The sequence below is a fragment of the Gorilla gorilla genome, chromosome 1, assembly GCF_029281585.2.
Source record: "Gorilla gorilla gorilla isolate KB3781 chromosome 1, NHGRI_mGorGor1-v2.1_pri, whole genome shotgun sequence".
NCBI lineage: Eukaryota > Metazoa > Chordata > Mammalia > Primates > Hominidae > Gorilla > Gorilla gorilla.
Genome location: NC_073224.2, coordinates 220290167 through 220309860, shown reverse-complemented (window position 1 = coordinate 220309860; position 19694 = coordinate 220290167). Strand labels below are relative to the sequence as shown.

Below are 19694 nucleotides of genomic sequence, written 5' to 3'. Positions count from 1 at the left end.
AACTCCTGGGCTCAAGTGATCCTCCCACCTCGGCCTCCCAAAGCGCTCAGATTACAGGCGTGAGCCACTGCACCCAGCCTAAGAAATTAGTTTTTAATTGAAGAGAAACCATGAAGAAAATCACTGGCATCTAAAGGCCCTTTATTTATGCAGGTGCTGTGGTACAGAACATTCTAATCTGCGACGTTAAGGAAGCTGAATTTACAACCTAGTAAACTAAACAAAGAGTTTATGTTTAGTTGATTAACCAGTTGAGGCTAAAGTCTAGCCTATTCAAGTGACAGTCTTTGGTTTTTTATTTTTCTTCAATACAGTGTAAAAAGATATTGGCTCTCTTCCTCTCACAGGAGTCTGTCTTTATTCATTTGAAATGTAAACTTCTATCTTTGTGAAACCTGCTCCAGACAATTAAGAGCAGTGCTATAATAATAATGAATTACAGAATTCCAATTAGGAGCCAAGCACTATTTTAGGCAGTTTGTAGTTACTAAATCAGTTTGGGCTGGGCGCAGTGGCTCACACCTATAACCTCAGCAGTTTGGAAGGCCAAGGTGAGAAGACTGCTTGAGCTCAGGAGTTCGAGACCAGCCTGGGCAATATGGTGAAACCCCATCTCTACAAAACATACAAAAATCAGCCAGATGTGATGGTGTGCACCTGTAGTCCCAGCTACTTGGGAGGCTGAGGTAGGAGGATCACTTGAGCCTGGGAGGTAGAGCTTGCAGTGAGCGAGATTACGCCACTGCATTCCAGCCTGGGTGACAGAGACAGACTCTGTCTCAAATAATAATAATAATAATAATAATAATAATAATAATAATAATAATAATGATAAAATAAAATAGCAGGCCAGGTGGTATGTGCCTGTTGTCCTAACTACTTGGGAGGCTGAGGTGGGAGGATTGCTTGAGCCCAGGAGTTCGAGGCTGCAGTGATCTATGATAGTGTCACTGCACTCCAGTCTGAGCAACAGAATGATATTTTGTCTCTAAATAACATAAGTAAATAAAATACTTCGACATGTCACTATCATCCTCTGAGTACTTTCTTATCTTTATTATATTAAATACTATGAGGTCATACTGACACCTTCAATTCCAATCCAACAGCATACAGTTCTTTGCAGCTTTCCTCCTTTCCATGTTTGTAACCCCAGCAATAAGAAACCTATTTTTAACCATTTTGAATGTAACTAAGTTTATAATGAGTGTATTGCTGGGTTTTTTTAAAAAATATTTTTCCCCACTTGTATTAATCTTTGTTCTTCAAGAAGTACAAAAACTCCAGAGTTTTCATTCATCTTATTCATTCAACCAACAAATATTTATCAAGCAGACACTATGTGTGAGATAATCTTATAGGGCTAGGGATATAGCAGTGAACAAAACATTGTATTGGGGAAGGAATGGTGGGAAAACAGAACAATAGAAAGAAGGCTAGGAAATGGGAAAGCTGGGATCTGCACCCAGAGAGCCTGGCTCCAGATTCATGCTATCACATCTGCCTCTGATTGCTTTTGTAATTTGCTCTCTACCTTTTGCAAGAGTTTACAACTCTCTTGAATCCAATAAAAATGCCTTTGTCAATTTTAAATCTACACAACGTGGAGCTTTGTGCATCTTCTGTGTTGCTTAACTTCTTGGAGACTCAGTTTCCAAATCTGAAAATGAAGATGCTAATCTTGACCTGCTGTGAGAATAAATGAAATTATGCGAAGTGCCTGCAGCTATTTATGACACACCATAGGTATTATTTATTTAGAGACAGGGTCTCGCTCTGTCACCCAGGCTGGAGTGCAGTGGCAACATCACGGCTCACTACAGCCTTGACCTCCTGGGCTCAAGTGATCCTCCTGCCTCGGCCTCCCAAAGTGGATTACAGGAATGAGCCACTGCACCCAGCCATGTGATAGGTATTTTAGTGAAGTTTATTTTCCTTTCTTTTTCAACAGAAATGTTACACTACACAGTTTCCCCAGAACAGGGACTTTTTCTCTTTCTGATTAATTAAATCATTTGTTCATATATTTATTCTTTTTTTTTTTTTTTTGAGACAGAGTCTTGCTCTGTCGCCCAGGCCAGAGTGCAGTGGCGCCATCTTGGCTCACTGCCAGCTCTGCCTCCCGGGTTCACACCATTCTCCTTCCTCAGCCTCCCGAGTAGCTGGGACTACAGGCGCCCGCCACCATGCCCAGCTAATTTTTTGTATTTTTAGTAGAGACAGGGTTTCACCGTGTTAGCCAGGATGGTCTCAATCTCCTGACCTTGTGAGCTACCCGCCTCGGCCTCCCAAAGTGCTGGGATTACAGGCGTGAGACACCGTGCCTGGCCTTATTTATTAATTTTTATGTCCATTCGACAAGCATTTATTGAGAATCCAATATATACCAAGCTCTCTGCTAAGCATTAGGGATACAGAAATGGCACGGCCTCCATTCTCAATTTGCTCACAGTCAAAATCCAAAAGACACACAAATAATTGTTAAAATTACAAATAATTATTAAAAACACAAATCATCTGATAAGTAGCTGTGATGAGAATTAGAAGGGGCCGGGCATGGTGGTTCATGCCTATAATCCTACTACTCTGGGAGGACAAAGTGGGAGGATGGCTTGAGCCCAGGAGTTCGAGACCAGCCTGGGCAGCATAGCAAAACCTCACCTCTATAAAAAAGGAAAAGCAAAGAAAAATTTAAAGAATAGGAATAATAGGGCTGGGCACGATGGCTCACGCCTGTAATCCCAGCACTTTGGGAGGCTGAGGTGGGTGGTTCACCTGAGGTCAGGAGTTCAAGACCAGCTTCGCCAACATGGTGAAACCCCAACTTTACTAAAAATACAAAAATTAGCTGGGGGTGGTGGCACATGCCTGTAATCCCAACTACTCAGGTGGCTAAGACAGGAGAATTTCTTGAACCTGGGAGGCAGAGGTTGCAGTGAGCCAAGATCATGCCACTGCACTCCAGCCTGGGTGACAGAGCAAGACTCTGTCTCAAAAAAAAAAAAAAAAGAAAGAATAATTTAAAAAAATAGAGAACTAGGAGAAGGGAAGGGTGGTCATAGAAGTTATCTTGAAGGAAGAGGCTGTCGTAGCAAGATCTGATACAACAGAGTTTTGCTGTCATAGTTGCAAATAATAAATAGTTGAACGATGCCTGTAATCCCAGCACTTTGGGAGGCCAAGGTGGGTGGATCACTTGAGGCCAGGAGTCAAGACCAGCCTGGCCAATATGGCGAAACCCCATCTCTACTAAAAAAATACAAAAAGTTAGCCAGGCATGGTGGTGGGCGCCTGTAATCCCAGCTATTTTGGAGGCTGAGGCAGAAGAATTGCTCGAACCCAGTAGGCGGAGGTTGCAGTGAGCCGAGATCACGCCACTGCACTCCAGCCTGGGCGACAGAGCGCGACTCTCTCTCAACAAATAAATAAACAAATAAATAGGTGAATAAATTCAATTCAGTTCAACAAATATTTCATAGAAGACCCTACTATCCAAGGCATTGTGCTCTGACTGGAAGTATGAAGACGAAGGGGCAACTTCTAGTTCTACTAGCAGATAATATCTACAACCAGATGTTTCAGTATTAGATAGAGAAATCAATGTGGGTAGGCAGAGTAGTGGGACAATGAGAAGGGGAAGGCAGCTCTAAGCTCTGACTAGGCTTCCTAGAATCAGTGCAGTGTTGAAGCTTGGATAGATCCAGTGTATGAATGGGAGTCACTGACAGCTTTTTTTTTTTTTTCTTTTGCGATAGGGTATCACTCTGATGCCCAGGCTGGAGTGCAGTGGCATGAACATGGCTCAGTGTAGCCTCCACTTCCCAGGCTCAAGTGATCTTCCCACCTCAGCCTCCTAAGTAGCTGGGACTAAAGGCACACATCACATTAGCCTGGCTAATTTTTTAAATTTTTTGTAGAGACAGGAGTCTCACTATGCTGCCTAGGCTGGTCTTGAACTACTGGCCTCAAACAATCCTCCCGCCTCAGCCTCCCAGAGTGTTGGGATTACAGGTGTGAGCCACTGCTCTCGGCCTTCATTGACAGCTTCTAATCAGAGGCATAACGTGGTCAGATTTCTATTTGTTGGTAGGATGGAAGACTAAAATCAATGACACTAGCCAGCAGGCTGGATATACAATCTCTCTTGATAACTGTGGGCATTTGGTTTCAGGATCTTGCAGTTACCAAAATGCAGGATGCTCAAGTCCCATATATAAAATGGCGTGGTATTTGCATACAACCTACACACATGCTCACATATCCTTTTTAAAAATTACTTATTTTTTTTAAGAGATGAAGTCGAACTCCTAGTCTCAAGCAATCCTCCCATCTCAGCCTCCCAAGTAGCTGGGACTACGGTCGCATGCCACTGCGCTGGCTCCCATATACTTTAAATCATCTCTAGATTACTTATAATACCTAATACAATGTAAATCCTAGGTAAATAGTTGTACTGTATTTTAAATTTTGCATTATTTTTTATTTGATTCAAAAATGTTTCTGGTCCATGGTGGGTTAAATCCATGGATGCAAAACTCACAGATACAGAGGGCACTCTGTGTATGTATGTGTGTGTGTGTGTGTGTGTGTGGGTGGGTGTGTAAATATATACATGGATAGGAGGCCTGAGGTAGACGTTTTACCTGGAGATATAATTTGGCAGTGTTTGCAATTACTCAGGGAGAGTCTGTACAGTGAAAAGAGAATTGATGGAAGCTTGCGAACCAACAGTCCTTAAACAGCTGGCAGAGAAAAGGCAGCCCTGGGGGAAACCAACAGACAACAGCAGATGGGGAGAAGAGGAAAGAGTGGCGTTACCGGGAGTGAAACGAATAGAGGAGCCAGGGAGGATCAGAGGGAGGGAAAATTGTGTGGAATGCGGTACAGAGGTCAGAAAAGCGTCCATTTGATTTGGCGGTAGGTAATCTTTCCCAGAGCAGTTTCGGTGTTAGTGGTTCAGGCGGGAATTCCAGTGCAAGAAACCAGTGAACGAATGAGAGAGTGAGTAGGGAAAGTGAAGGTGAGTACGTTGATGAATGAATAAATCAAGTCTGTACCCTCTCTTGCCCGGGGGATCTCCAGGGCCAATGTCGCACTTTGGTGCGGAGGAAAGGCCTGGTCACGGCTTGGGGTGACGCCTAGGAAACTGTCAGCCTCGCAACCCATAGGCGCAGCCCCAAGGTCAGGGTCACCTCGAGCCTCCAGGCAACTCGTCACCTTGACGACCAACTGAAAAAACCGGAAGGGATGGAAGCAGCGGATCATCTCGCGATATCTGGAGCGTCTTCGCCGGCCTTCCTGACCTGGGACTTGTTTGCAGCTCTCGCGAGACTTGCAGGGGTCGGAGCGCGGGGGCAGGCCGAGAGGAAAGCTGGAGGCGCGGGTGGGGAACATGTCTGAGTCGGAGCTCGGCAGGAAGTGGGACCGGTGCCTGGCGGATGCGGTCGTGAAGATAGGTAAGGGGCTTTTCGCCCCAGCCGGCCCGGCCGGTGCAGAGCTGCTGGCTCCAGGCTGCGCTGCCCAGGAGGAAGGAAGGGAAGCCCCACGGGAGGTCAGGCCTCTCGGCCTTTTCCGGCCCCTCCGGCCAGGGCGAGCCGCCCGGGCCCCGGCGGGAGGTCACTCGGGCGGCGGGCACAGACCCGAGGAGCCGGAGCAGCAGCCCGGGTGCGGGGTGGAGTTGCAGCCCGGAGGAGGTGGTCGGGGTTGGCAGGTGGCAGGAGAGTCGCAGAGCTCTTGAGTGGAAGACAGTGTCGGGGCACACCCTCGTGCCGGAGCCGCGGGGTTCTCCTCCCGGGTGGTGCATCCCCCGGCGCGCGGCGGGGAACCGGCTCAGGAGGCCACGCTGCTCCCCGGCGGAAACCAAAGTGCCTTCTGGAGAAGGTCACCTGGAGCATTTCATAGACACCGCCAGGCCCTGATGCGAGTTGCTGTCATTCCCGACTTGCCACCTGATTTATTTGAATCAGAGTAGTCTGGGGCCTGAACTTAGAGGGGTGATGATCTGGAATGAGAATTGCGCTGGAAAGTAAGAAGTTGTTCACGTTAAGTTTTTCTGCGTAGTCCTTTAACACGTGCTCAGTGACGGCACAAATTATGAAGTCACTGTATGGTGGGGAGGAGAAAGGAAACTCGTTTATTGAGCGTATATTGTCTTCATTATGCGAAATAATCTTTTTACAGGCCGTGAAATGGAGAGTCAGGTGAAGGAATTTGCCCACGGTCACAGCTAACAAATGGCAAAATTAGGGATTTTACCCAGGTTTTCTGGGGTCAAGTCCCATGTTCCTTCTTCGATACTGATTTTTGTTACCCAAATGTGATATTTTTGTGTGGTAATCTTAGGGTGTTTAAGAGGATTTAGGATTGTGTCTTTGAATGAAAACATTGAGGAATAAGATTGTAAGCTCCATGAGAGCAGGGATGTTTTCTGGTTTAGTCACTGCCCCATCCCCAGCCCCTAAAAGAGTGCTTAATAAAAATTGTTGAGAGTGAGTTAATAAATGAAACAATTTATCAGTTACCATTTCACCTCTGAATTCAGCACTTACAGTCAAGTGATTTGGGGCAAGTTATTTAACTTTTCTGTGCCTGATTCCTATTTGGAAATCGGCAGTAATAATTATTACTATCTCATAGAGTCGTTGGGAGGATTAAATGAGTTAGTTTGTGTAAAGGCTTGAATATGGATCACTTAGGAATGGGTTATTTTGGAAGCGACTAAACAGTCACTTTTGTTTTGTTACTGTTAACAGCTTGCAGTTCAGAGAGAAGACTTAACACCTAGCTACGAAATGACCAAAGTAGTTACTAGACAATGTCATATAGTTAAGAAAGGGCTTTGAGCTGGACGAAGTGGCTCAGGCCTGTAATCCCAGCACTTTGGGAGGCCGAGGCGGGAGGATCGCCTGAGATCAGGAGTTGGAGACCAGCCTGGGAAACAAAGTGAGACCCTTCCCTTAAAAAAAAAAAAAAAGAAGAAGAAGAAGAAGGGACTTTGGAGGTAGACAGAGCTGAGTTCGAATCATCCACTCTCACTCTTCTCACCCATCCTTACTAATTTTGTAGCTTTGGGTAAAGTCTCTTTCTCAACTACGAAATGGTGATAAAAAGAGATTTACCTGGAAGTATTAAAAAAAGTAAAGGAAAGAAAAATACATAAGCTACTTAGCACAGTGCCTGGTGCTTTATGTATACAGTAATGGTAGTCATAATAACTGGCTTTTAAAATTTTTTAATGTATTTATATTTATTTTTAATTAACTTATTTTTTTTATACAGGCAGGGTCTCCCTATGTTGCCCAGGTTGGTCTTTTAACTCCTGGGCTCAAGCGATCCTCCTGCCTCAGCCTCCCAAAATGCCAGGATTACAGGCACGAGCCAATGTGCCACACTCGTAGTTGTTTTTTATTTTTTGAAATAGGGTCTCGCTCTGTCACACAGGCTGGAGTGTAGTGGTGGGATCTCGGCTCACTGCAACCTCTGTCTCCTTGGGCTCAAGTGATCCTCCCACCTCAGCCTCCTGAGTAGCTGGGACTATAGGTGTGTGCCACTATGCTCAACTATTTTTGTATTTTTTGGTAGGACGGTGTTTTGCCATATTCCTCAGGCCGGTCTCAAACTTCTGGGCTTAAGTGATCCATCCTCCTCAGCCTCCCAAAGTGCTGGCATTACAAGCTTGAGCCACTGCACCCAGCCAATAGTTGTTGATATTAATATTATTGTGCTACTGAAGACCACGTGAGGCAGTGAATAGTGTCACTCTGTCTCTCATGCGTAGAACGTTGATAGGGGTGCGGCATATACATGTGGAGTAATCAAATGAGGCAAGGTGATGTACGATCTCAGGTATAAGTTAAAATGAGTGATTCAGACTCTTTTGCTGTAGGGTTGTATATTAAGTGACTGAAGGGATGAGCTGAGGTCATTCAATAAGAGTGTGGAAGGGCCTTCAACTGACCTTTGTAGAATGGCTTGGGATTGAATAGTCAGGTAGGATGGAAGAAGAACTTAAGCAAAGGTCAAGTTGGATTTTTATGAGGAGTAAATCGAAGCGCAGAGAGGTTAAATAGCCAGAAGTGGAGGAGCTGGGGTTAGAACCCAGGCATCCTAATTTCAGTGCAAAGAGGCTGGTTTAGGTGGAGTCAGAACTGTGAAATGTCTTAGAGAGATTCCATTTTATCTTGGAGGTGTTTGAGTTGCCTGTTGACTTTTTCACATGCTTTCTGCATATTCAACAGCTCTGCCTTAAAAATCTATTGCTTCCAGGGCTCACTAGGCATAGGCTGGTGGGTAATCATGGGATGGTTTCAAGCAACAAATATTTATTGAGCTGTGGGTCAGTCAGTGGGCAAATAGAGAAGCATAAGACATTTCACTGCCCTCAACAGGGAATTGATGTAATATATTAGGTTGCCATTAAAAAAAAAATTGGCAAAGACCACAGTTACTTTTGCACCAACCTAGTAAATGAAATTTTAGTATGATTGTTCTGGCAGAATGAATTTGGAACAGAGGAAACTAGCAGTACTGTGATTGTGAGGTGATAAAAGTCTGACCTGTTAGACTGGAATAAATGGGCATATTTGAGAAATTTCAAACTTTTTCCCATCTGTGAAATAAGGGAGTTGTCCTGTTGGTGATGGGCTGAGAGAGAGGGTGGAAGAGAGAAGAAGTAAGGGAGGCTTTAGTCTGAGTCGTCTTTGAAACCATGAAGGTTTACGCTCTTCTGTAGTGAGCATGTTGCTTCCTGTTTTCTCTGGGTAGTGAGGTTCTGGAACTCTTTAAACCTCATTGGCTGCTTGTTTTTCTGGTATTTCAAAATGGAGATGGAGACTCAGGGAATGGCAGCCTGTCATAAGATAGGTAAGAGGTTTGGTGGAAGATATAGACAGGAAGAAAAGGCCAATGCAGGCTTTCAGCTCCATCTTGATAATTTCACTGTGGGTTTTTGTTGTTTTTAAGACAAGGTCTCACTCTGTCACCCAGTCTGAAGTGCAGTGGTGCAATCACAGCTCACCACAGCCTTGACCTTCAGAGCTCAGGCGATCCTCCCACCTCAGCCTCCTGAGTAGCTGGGACTGTGGGTACGTACCACCATACCCATCTAACTTTTGTATTTTTTGTAGAGATGGGGTTTCACCATGTTGCCCAGGCTGTCTTGAACTCAGGGTCCAAACGATCCACCTACCTTGGCCTCCCAACGTGCCGGGATTACAGGCATGAGCCACCACACCTGGTCCATCTTGATAATTTCATACTCTGGCTTGGCAAAGACTGAAGGGAAGCCATGGTGAATGCACAGCAACTTCTGTGAGTCCTTCTCTGTTTGGTTGTCTTATACCTAAAGTGTTTTGCTTCCAGGGTTCACCAGGGTTATTTTCCCACCTGTTTGCTGTAAGATGACTATTATAATCACTCGTGTTTAGCATAGGTGTTGTATAGCTGAGTTAAATAGCTTACTTAAGCCTGTACTTTAGGCAGTGGTCCTTTAAAAAAGTAATCTTCAAGGATCTTTTCACCCTGAGGCTTGAGTAATATCTTAATAGAAAATTATCATATGATTTTGTCCTGTAGGAAGAGACATTTATTTATAAATACCCTTGCCCCCATTACTATCTTAAGAAAAGCAGTTCTAGGCCAGGCACAGTGGCTCATGCCTGTAATCCCAGCACTTTGGGAGTCTAAGGTGGGAGGATCACTTGAGCCCAAGAGGTCGAGACCAGCCTGGGCAACATAGTTAGACCCCATTGCAGCAAAAAATATATATATTAGCTGGGTGTGGTGGCATACGCCTGTGGTACCAGCTACTTGGGAGGCTGAGGTGGGAGGATCTCTTGAGCCTAGAGGTTGAGGCTGCAGTGTGCTGTGATTGCACCACTGCACTCCAGCCCGGATGACAGAGCAAGACCCTTTCTCAAAAAAAAAAAAAAAAAAAAAAAAAAAGAAAAAGGAAAAAAAAGAAAAGCAGTTATATTTTACCTGCTTATTCGGGTTTTAAAACCTCTATTTATTTTGTATCAAATAGTGTGGAAGAATAGGTGATTTCTAGTATGGTTTGAACTGATAAATTAAGCCCATGGATCTAAAAACAATAGCAAAAATTAAAACCCATCTTTCTCTTGGAAGGGAGCTCTGAGTGATGGGCACAGTGGGCCCTTACTTGTTACACATCCACTTCTCTTTTTTCCACTCTTTTAGCCCTTGTTCCTTTCTTTTTCTTTATTCCTGTCACATTTTTACACTTCTTTTTGACCTCTATTCTTATTCCTGCCACTGCCACTACATACATTGCCTAGTTCATCTATAAAGTTTGACATTGATAGGTCTTTTTTCCTTAGTAACCCTGTTAGCATTTAAGAAGTTCCTAGGTATTCTATTTATTCTTTATCACATCATTTTTCTTAATAGCATGTTTCACCATTTGAAATTTGTAATTGGTTTCTTTACTTGATTGTTCCTTCTCCCTGGAATGTAAACTTCATAAGAACCAGAGGCTGTTGTGTTCACTGTTGATCCCCTAACCCCAGGTTTAGAGGAGGCGTACAATAATTATTGTTAAATGAATGACATGTATTGCTGAGAATTTTGTAGACCGTTCTCTGCCCATATTTGCTTCTCAGAGTATGTTTATTAACTGAATGAATTAGTATTTAACTGAAAAACTCCAAGTAAAGTAGATTTCTGCCCGTTCACATGTTTGATCGTGTATCCTTGTGTTCTTGGGACTTATACCAACTTTTAATTTTATCTGGGAATGTGAATTACTGTCAGTAGATCTTAATAATAAAGTAGTATTAAAAATGTTTGGGAATAGTCAACTGAGAAACATAAACCAGAGAGCACTTTTGTATTTAAACAAGTAGAGGGATGATGTTGGCTTAAGTGGTAGTGCCAAAGCCTTATTGCAGGAAATTAAAAAGGAGTGAAGAATATTACATTTTATGAATGGCATGTTCCGTTAGTTTTATGTAAATGCGTCATTAATGGGTTTTGCTTATTTTATGGATTTATTTTTAAGTTCTATCAGATTTATTAAATGCTCTGGCTTTCTTTATCCACTCAGTTCAAGGGCTGTGGTGTTTATTTTCCTTGTTTGTATGGGTAATCTGTCTTAGTACCCGTGAGCATGAATAAGTCACACATTTCTTGTTAGTGAGACTAGAAGGCATAGTGTCTTATCAACCTAGGAGACTTTAAATCGTTCTGGTCTCCACAGAGCCGATGTCCTCAGCTTGGGCTTGTCACCCTGGACTGGATGAGAGCTTATGTCTGTTTTCAATTTCCCAAGGAAAATAAGATTTTAGGAGATGAGAAAAGTCATAGACTTCCAGGGGCTGCTTCCCTGTGGTTTGAGAATTTATGAGCCCTACAAGTGTGGGTCACAGAAGCACTAGGCCGGGCGCACTCGCTCATGCCTGTAATCCCAGCACTTTGGGAGGCCGAGGTAGGCAGATCCTCTGAGGTCAGGAGTTCGAGACCAGCCTGGACAACATGGCGAAACCCCATCTCTACTAAAAATACAAAAAATTAGCCGGGCATGGTGGTGCATGCCTGTAATCTCAGCTACTGGGAGGCTGAGGCAGGAGAATGGCTTGAACCCGGGAGGTGGAGGTTGCAGTGAGCCAGTATCCTGCCATTGCACCCCAGCTTGGGCAACAGGATCAAAACTCCATCTCAAAACAAACAAACAAACAAACAGAAGCAGAAACACTGTCATTGCCTCAGAATTGTGTTACAACTTACTCTTCTTGAATGCCGAAGGCTCGCACCAGCAGGCTGTGGACCTTTTGACCAAGTTGATGTTGCTTGTGTGACAGTGGCCAGTCCTCAGACTATGGATTTGCCAGAGCACGCTTTGAGGAAAATCTGATTCCGGCACTTCCTGGATTCATACGGAGGTCCTGGGAATCCCTAGTGTGACTTGGATAGCTTTAAAATTGGCTGTGTCCGTTTTCTCTTTGTTTTGCTCCAATGTGAGACCACAGTAAGGAATATCTAGTCTTACTAATCCATGTATTGGTTTAGAATTCTAGTTTATTCTAAAAGAAGTCAGGTTGTATGGCAACTCTGTATTTTAGCATTTGAAGAAATTCATTGAATGGTAAGCTGAAGAGTGACATGGTTGAATTTTTGATTTCAGAAAAATCATTGATGAGAATGAATCAGAGGGCTGGCTAGGATGAAGGCAGGGAGGAGATGTCATGGTGGAGGGAGAGGTCCCAAAGCTGGAGAGTTTCCTGGAAAAGACTGTCCTGGCAAGCCAGGTGTGTCAAGCACAACAATGATTTCCATTAGTAGCAAGAAAAAAGGCAAGCCATGGACATTTACAAGCAGCCCCTAGAATGTATTCAGTTCAGTGAACTGTAGTGGCATACACAGTCATTTTGTTTTTCTTTTCCGCATTTTTTTCATTCAAAATTAATGTACCAGTAAATACCTCACAGCCTCAGTTTTCTTATCTATAAAATGATAGTACTTGCCCCAGAGGGTTGTTGCATGTGAGGATAAAATGAGATAATCTCTAGAGCAGTCAGGACGTTGCCTGTACTTACTAAATATTATTAACTGGAGGCTGGGTGCGGTGGCTCATGCCTATAGTCCCAACACTTTGGGAGGCTGAGGTGGGTGGATCGCTTGAGGCCAGGAGTTTGAGACCAGCCTGGCCAACAATGGCGAAACCCAGTCTCTACTAGACATACAAAAAATTAGCCAGGTGTGGTGGTACGCACCTGTAGTCCCAGCTACTCGAGAAGCTGAGGCATGAGAATCACTGGAACCCGGGAGTTGCAGGTTGCAGTGAGCTAAGATGCAGCCACTGCACTCCAGCCTGGGCAACAGAGCGAGACTTGGTCTCAAATAAATAAATAAAAACTGGAGGCTGTCGCTGAAGAGTAGAGGTAAAAGAGTTAAAATGATTAACACATTTACCCTGATCTTTGCTATTGTGGGTCGTAGGTGGGTCTTATTGTGGGTCATGGCTATTGCAGGTCTGACAATCAATATTCCTGTTTATATATGTAATAGTAATCCTTAATGTGTACTTCTTGAAACAATTTGGTACCAGGTATTGTGGTAAGCCTTGGCAGGGGGTGGCACAGAGGTGAATAGGCACTGGCCCTACCCTCGAGGGGCTTACTACCTTGAGGAATGTGAAAAGGATGAGGGACATTTGACCCCCATTTTGGAAAACATGCAGACATTTAATAGGTGGACCAGGTGGAGGAGTGTGTTTCACTCCTTGAAGGTGTCCCAAAGGAGAGGGATACTTTGGTTCCTTCTGGGAATGATGAGAATGACCATCACTTATTGAGCACTTAACCGCATGCCAGGCACAGTGCTGAGCATGTTATATTTTACATCATTATCTCATATCCTTGTAAGATACTTCTCCATTTTTACAATGGAAGCTCATGGTGGCAGAATCCCTCCTTTAGGATCACAGGCTACAGCTGCAAGGGTAGGAAGGTGAACCCCATTCTTGTAGCTATCACATGTTAATGCAGGAGATTTTATCCTTTAGGGGTTAAAGGATTTACGTGGGGAGGGGCAAAAGATGAGGCAGGAAAGGTGGAAGGGTGTAGGAAGTTGTGGAGATTTTTTAAACTACTTTGTTGAGATATATTTCATGGCATACATTTTCCTATTTAAAGTGTACAATTTTAGTTTGTTCACCAAATTGTGCAATTATCACAATCTAATTTTAGAATATTTTTAGCTTCCCCCAAAAGAAACACTGGATGCAGCTGCTCCTATTCCCAAACTCTCACCCCTACCTTAGCCCCAAGCAACCACCAATTTACTTTTTGTCTCTGTGGAATCTCCTATGCTGGACATTTTACATAAACAGAGTTATATAATATGTAGTCGTTTGTATCGGCTTATTTGACTTAGGTAGTGTTTTCAGTATTCATCCATGTTGTTGCATTTATCTGTTCATCATTCTTTTTTGTTAACAAATAATGTTGTGTGGTGTATTTGTACTACATCTTGTTTATCCATTTGTCAGTTGGTGGACATTTAGTTTGTTTACACTTTTAAATTTTATGAATAATGCTGCTGTGATCAAGTGTACACGTTTTTGTTTTGTTTTGAGATGGGGTCTGTGTTGCCCAGGCTCGTCTCAAATTCCTGGGCTCAAGTGATCCTCCTGCCTCAGCCTCCTGAATAGCTTGGATTACAGATGCATACCGCAGTGCTCAGCCCCCCAATTTTTATGTGGACATGTTTTCATCTCTCTTGTATATATAGCTAGGAGTGGAATTGCTTGGTTGTGTGGCAATTCTATGTTTAGCATTCGAAGAAATTCATTGAATGGTAAGCTGAAAAGCGACATGGTTGAATTTCTGATTTCAGAAAGATCACTGATGTGATGAGAATGAATCACTCTCTGGAGTGCTAGGATGTGGGGGCAGGGAGCTAGCTTAGTATATTATTGCAAAATCTTGCCAAAGATGAGCTGATCAAATGAGAGGAAGCATGAACTAAGATGGGAGCAGCAGGAGTGGAAAAGAGAGATATAATGATGCTAGGGCAGAGGTTATATTTACAGAACTTGAAATGCAGGCTCAGGAGTGGGAGCAGTCAGGTGGTGCCAAGCCTACATAAATGAGCATGGTGTTGCTTTTGACAAATAGGAGAGGCAAAGAGGGGAATAACATTTTGTAGTTTCTTAATTTCTAGTATGTCTTGAGATAGGTCTCTAATTATATGCAGCTCAGTTAACAGATGAAAGTTATTGGTTTGTCATGCATTCATCTTTATGAAAAGAAAGGATTTGGCCTTGCTTCTTCCTTGTTACGAAAGTATGGCCAGGGCTGGGTACGGTGGCTCACACCTGTAATCCCAGCGCTTTGGGAGGCTGAGGAGGGTGGGTCACCTGAGGTCAGGAGTTTGAGACCAGCCTGGGCAATATGGTGAAACCCCATCTCTACTAAAAATATAAAAATTGGCTGAGTGTGGTGGCGCATGCCTGTAATCCCAGCTACTCAGGAGGCTGAGGCAGGAGAATCGCTTGAACCTGGGAAGGGGAGGTTGCAGTGAGCCAAGATCAGGCCATTGCACTCCAACCTGGGCGACAGAACAAGAAGGCTCTGTCTCCAAAAAAAAAAAGAAAGAAAAAAAGTAGGACAGTAAAAGACTTAGCAGCTGACTTGCCTTAGAATTAAAGTTAACCAGCAGATTTTGTGTATTCATTCAATAATCAAGTCTAGTTAAATTGCTTGAAGCCATTTTAATGTTTAAAAAAATACTAAAAGAGGCCATTGAATAGTCATGGAAAAAGAAAGCAAATTATTGTTTTTCTTTAAGTATCAGTTCATCTGATAGATGTGGGTTACCACAAAGCATTGGTGGCTCACCAAAAATTGCCTGTTGGTAGCCTGTGTTTGCAAACTGATACCTCTCTATTTCATGGAGTGATATCAATTAGGTTATACTTAAATACTTCAAAGGCTTTTGGTTGTTTATTGGTTTGGGTTTTAAATTAGTACATGTTAATTGTTGAATTGGGTAGCCACATTTTGTTTGTTTTATGTATATTTAAACAATGTGACGAAAAATACTTTTTCCATTTGCGGCAGCAATGTGAATAATGGAACATTGTGACCTTCTAGATTCTGTTAGTATTACAGAATAATGTAATTAGGCGCTATATGGAACTTGAAAACATACTTAAATTTTTGTTCTGGCTGTGGTTTTATGCTTTGCTAAAATGTGGCCTGTAACAGTTTATTAGTAAATATGCTGAATTGCTTTCTTTGGCAAGTGCATTTCAGTATTGAATCCAACTAAAAACACAAATATTTACTTATAAAAGTCATTTGGTGTAGTAATATTTTTACTATGGCCACTGACCCACTAGTGCAACGTTAGGGCATTGCTAGATTGGATCCTGTTTATTTAAAGGCCGAGAGAGAGAGAAAGAGAAAGCTAACATTAATTGAATGCCTATTAATGTGCCATCATATTTGGTACACTATTATCTCTTTTTTGCTTTCCCAGCAACTCAGGAAGTTTATATTATCTCTGTTTTTCCAGCAAGAAAAGTAGCTCTCAAAGAAATTTATAGAAATTGAGAAGTTGATTTTTAAACTCTGAAAATGTAAACAATCCAAAATTGTCAAACCAATTTTTAAAAAGAACAAAGTTGAGATTCTTGTATTAGCTGATTTTAAGACTTACAGTAAAGCTACAAGACAGTGTGGTGTTGGAGAAGAGCTGCACATATAAATCAGTAGAGTAGGATAAAGTCCAGAAATAGACCCATACATACATGGTCAATTCGTTTTTGACAAGGCAATTTAATGGAGAAAGGAAAATCTTTTCAACAAACCATGCTAAAACGACTAGGTTTCCATATAGAGAAAAAAATGAGCCTCGCTTAAAAGGGTCGTAGACCTAAATATAAAAGCTAAAACTATAAAACCTATAAGAGCTTTCCCGTGTGGAGTCTGGAGACGACGTGCAGAAATGGCACCTGGAAAGGGGAAGGAAAAGAAGGAAGAACAGGTCATCAACCTCGGACCTCAGGTGGCTGAAGGGGAGAATGTATTTGGTGTCTGCCATGTCTTTGCATCCTTCAATGACACTTTTGTCCATGTCACGGATCTTTCTGGCAAACAAACCATCTGCCGTGTGACTGGTGGGATGAAGGTGAAGGCAGACCGAGATGAATCCTCGCCATATGCTGCTATGTTGACCACCCAGGATGTGTCCCAGAGGTGCAAGGAGCTGGGTATCATTGCCCTACACATCGAACTCCAGGCCACAGGAGGAAATAGGACCAAGACCCTTGGACCTGGGGCCCAGTCGGCCCTCAGAGCCCTTGCCTGCTCGGGTATGAAGATCGGGAGGATTGAGGACGTCACCCCCATCCCCTCTGACAGCACTCTCAGGAAGGGGGTCGCCGTGGTCACCGTCTGTGAACAAGATTCCTCAAAATATTTTCTGTTAATAAATTGCCTTCATGTAAAAAATAAATTAAAAAAGTGAAACCTGTAAGAGAAAATCCTTTGTGACCTTGGAGTCAGAAAAGATTTTGGGGAATACAAAAAGCAAGTTTCAAAGAAAACTGATATACTGGATTTGATAAAAATTAAAAACTTTTGCTCTTTGAATGGCACCATTAAGAAAACAAAAAGGCAAGCCGCAGAATGGGAGAAAATATTTGTAATACACATATCTGATAAAGGGCTTAGAATACATAAAAATCTCTTAATTTTAAGGTCCCCCCCCCCCCCCCCATAGACTCAGGGTCTCACATGTTGCTCAGGCTACTACTTCTGGCCTCGAGCAATCCTCCTGCCCCAGTGTCCCAAGATTCTGCAATTTAAGATGTGAGCCACTTTTCCCAGCTTTTTTTTTTTTTTTTTTTTTTTTTTGAGATGGGATCTCACTCTCGCTCTGGCTGGAGTGCAGTGGCACAGTCACGGGAGCCTCAGCCTCCTGGACTCATGATCCTCCCACATCAGCCTCCTAAGTAGCTAGGACTACAGGTGCATGCTACCACATCAGGCTAATTAAAAAAAAATTTGTTTTTAATCATAGGAAGACAACACATGGGTAAAATTATACCAGTGGCAGATAGGCACATGAAAAGATACTTAACATCAGTGGCTGTTAGGGAAAAGCAAATTAAAATCATGAGATATACCTACACACCCATTAAAATAGCTAAAATTTTTAAAAACTGCCAATACTAAGTGTTGATTAAGCTGTGGAACAACTGGGACTCTTATACACTGTTCATGGGAATGGGAAATGGTAGAACCACTTTGGAACACTGTTTGGCCATTTATTATAAAGTTAAACATATGATATAGCCATTCTACTCCTAGATATTTACCAAAGAGAAATGAAAACGTGTCCACACAAAGACTTACACATGCGTGTTCATAGCAGCTTTATTTGTAAGAGTTAAAAAACTAGAAACAACTGAGATATCCATCAGCTGGTTAATGGAAAAACAAAATGTGGACTGTCCTTAAAGTGGAGTATCTGTAATAAAAGGAAACCAACTATTGTTATATAAAACAACATGAATACATTTCAGAATCATTTTGTTGAGTGATAGAAGCTGGACTCAAAAGAATACATACTGTATGATTCTATTTACATATTTACATACAAATTTGTAGGAAATACAAACCAATCTAATGAAGTTGAAGGAAAGGGGGGAAAAACAGAATAATTAAAATGACTAAAGAAAGCATAGCCTGGCTGGGCTCGGTGGCTCATGCCTGTAATCCCAGCACTTTGGGTAGCCGAGGTGGGCAGATCACGAGGTCAAGAGATGAGACCATCCTGGCCAACATGGGGAAACCCCGTCTCTACTAAAAATAAAAATATTAGCTGGGTGTGGTGGTGTGCGCCTGTAATCCCAGCTACTCGGGAGGGTGAGGCAGGAGAATCTCTTGAACTCGGGAGGCAGAGGTTGCAGTTAGCTGAGAGCGCTCCACTGCACTCCAGCCTGGGGACAGAGTGAGACTCCATTTCAAAAAGAAAAAAAAAAGCATAGCCCATAATTCTTAGGTCTTATAAACTTGTCATTTTTAAAAATAGAAGGCAGAGATTGTTTTAAAATGCCCTTTAGATAGACAGCATGAAAGGGAAAGAAAGGGTAAATGAGTACAAATCAGAAAAAATGTTGGAGGCTCTAGATAAATGAGGAGGTGATCTAAGAAGACAGCAAATCAAAGTCACCCCTTCCCCCCAACCCCCACCCCCCGGCTTTTTTTTTTTTTTTTTTGGGAGACAAGGCCTTACTCTTGCCCAGGCTGGAGTACAGTGACACAATCGTGGCTCACTGCAACTTCTGCCTCCTGGGCTCAAGCGATCCTGCTGCCTCAGCCTCCTGAGCAGCTGGGATTACAGGCTCGTACCACCATGCCCACTAACAGATTGATCTTAACGGATACTGAGAGACAAGGTATATTTGGAAGGAGTCGAAATCTAGTGCTTTTACTTCAGTTTTCTTTATCCAATCTAAGCCATTAGGATGCTTAGGATAATTTATAGTTATTGTAACACTCTGACATAATTGTCGACAGATTTGTAGACTTACCTTACTTTGATAAATGTTTACAAGTTAGAACAAATGTTTCTGATTGTCAGAACCTGCACATATAAACCACTCAGAATTCCTGTTTGATAGATTTTAAATGATTAACTAAAGCAACTGATTTAAGCAACATAATTCACTTTTTACTAGGAAGGTAGTCTTAAGAAAGCTGCTAGTTTCTTGGCATCATTTCAGATGACTAAATTGAAATTCATTAGCTGTAGGAATTTTTTATTTATTTCTCTTTTTTTTTTTTTTGAGACAGGGTCTCACTGTCGCCCAGGCTGGAAGGCTGGAGTGCAGTGGCACGATCTTGGCTCACTGCAACCTCCACTTCCCGGGTTCAAGCAATTCTCCTTCCTCAGCCTCCCAAGTAGCTGGGATTATAGGCGCCCACCACCACACCTGGCCACTTTTTGTATTTTTAGTAGAGACAGGGTTTCACCATATTGGCCAGGCTGGTCTCGAACTCCTGACCTCAAGTGATCCCCCAACTTCAGCCTCCCAAAGCGCTGGGATTACAGGTGCAAGCCACTGCGCCCGGTCAAAATTTTTAATTTCTTTACCATTTCAGCATAGTCCTGTATGTAAGAAACCATGAGCTTGTTAGCTTATAAATATCCTATTCTGATTAGAT

At 42.8% G+C, this 19694-nt stretch overlaps 3 protein-coding genes across 5 annotated transcripts in view; 2 read left to right on the top strand and 1 right to left on the bottom strand.

Annotated features, from left to right (window-relative positions):
• Positions 1-124: 124 nt before the first annotated feature.
• On the bottom strand, positions 125-5394 carry LOC134757786 (uncharacterized). Its single transcript, XM_063702226.1, has 2 exons — positions 5058-5394; positions 125-208 (listed from the first exon to the last, which is right to left on the bottom strand). Exons 1-2 carry the CDS (start codon positions 5392-5394, stop codon positions 174-176), a joined length of 372 nt encoding a protein of 123 aa, XP_063558296.1. The 3' UTR covers positions 125-173.
• Positions 5332-19694, top strand: part of MICOS10 (mitochondrial contact site and cristae organizing system subunit 10) — a 29662-nt gene continuing 15299 nt past the window's right edge. For 2 of the 3 annotated variants that reach the window (XM_019011989.4, XM_019011994.4), the window contains exon 1: positions 5332-5456. In XM_019011989.4, the coding sequence (XP_018867534.1) occupies positions 5393-5456 (64 nt within the window). In that variant the 5' untranslated portion in view covers positions 5332-5392. The remainder of the gene's footprint in view (positions 5457-19694) is intronic. The other variant, XM_055386319.2, reaches the window with a different exon arrangement.
• LOC134757785 (small ribosomal subunit protein uS11-like) lies at positions 9343-16998 on the top strand. The gene has a single exon (XM_063702225.1). It carries the CDS (start codon positions 16468-16470, stop codon positions 16987-16989), a length of 522 nt encoding a protein of 173 aa, XP_063558295.1. The 5' UTR covers positions 9343-16467; the 3' UTR covers positions 16990-16998.

Excerpts from the sequence above, each read along its gene's own strand:
- LOC134757786 (XM_063702226.1), bottom strand. The coding sequence starts at position 5,394 with ATGTTCCCCACCCGCGCCTCCAGCTTTCCTCTCGGCCTGCCCCCGCGC. Across the intron at positions 209-5,057 it reads GATCCCCCGGGCAAGAGAGG|GTTGTAAATTCAGCTTCCTT; the intron begins GTACAGACTTGA and ends TTAGTTTACTAG.
- LOC134757785 (XM_063702225.1), top strand. The coding sequence starts at position 16,468 with ATGGCACCTGGAAAGGGGAAGGAAAAGAAGGAAGAACAGGTCATCAAC.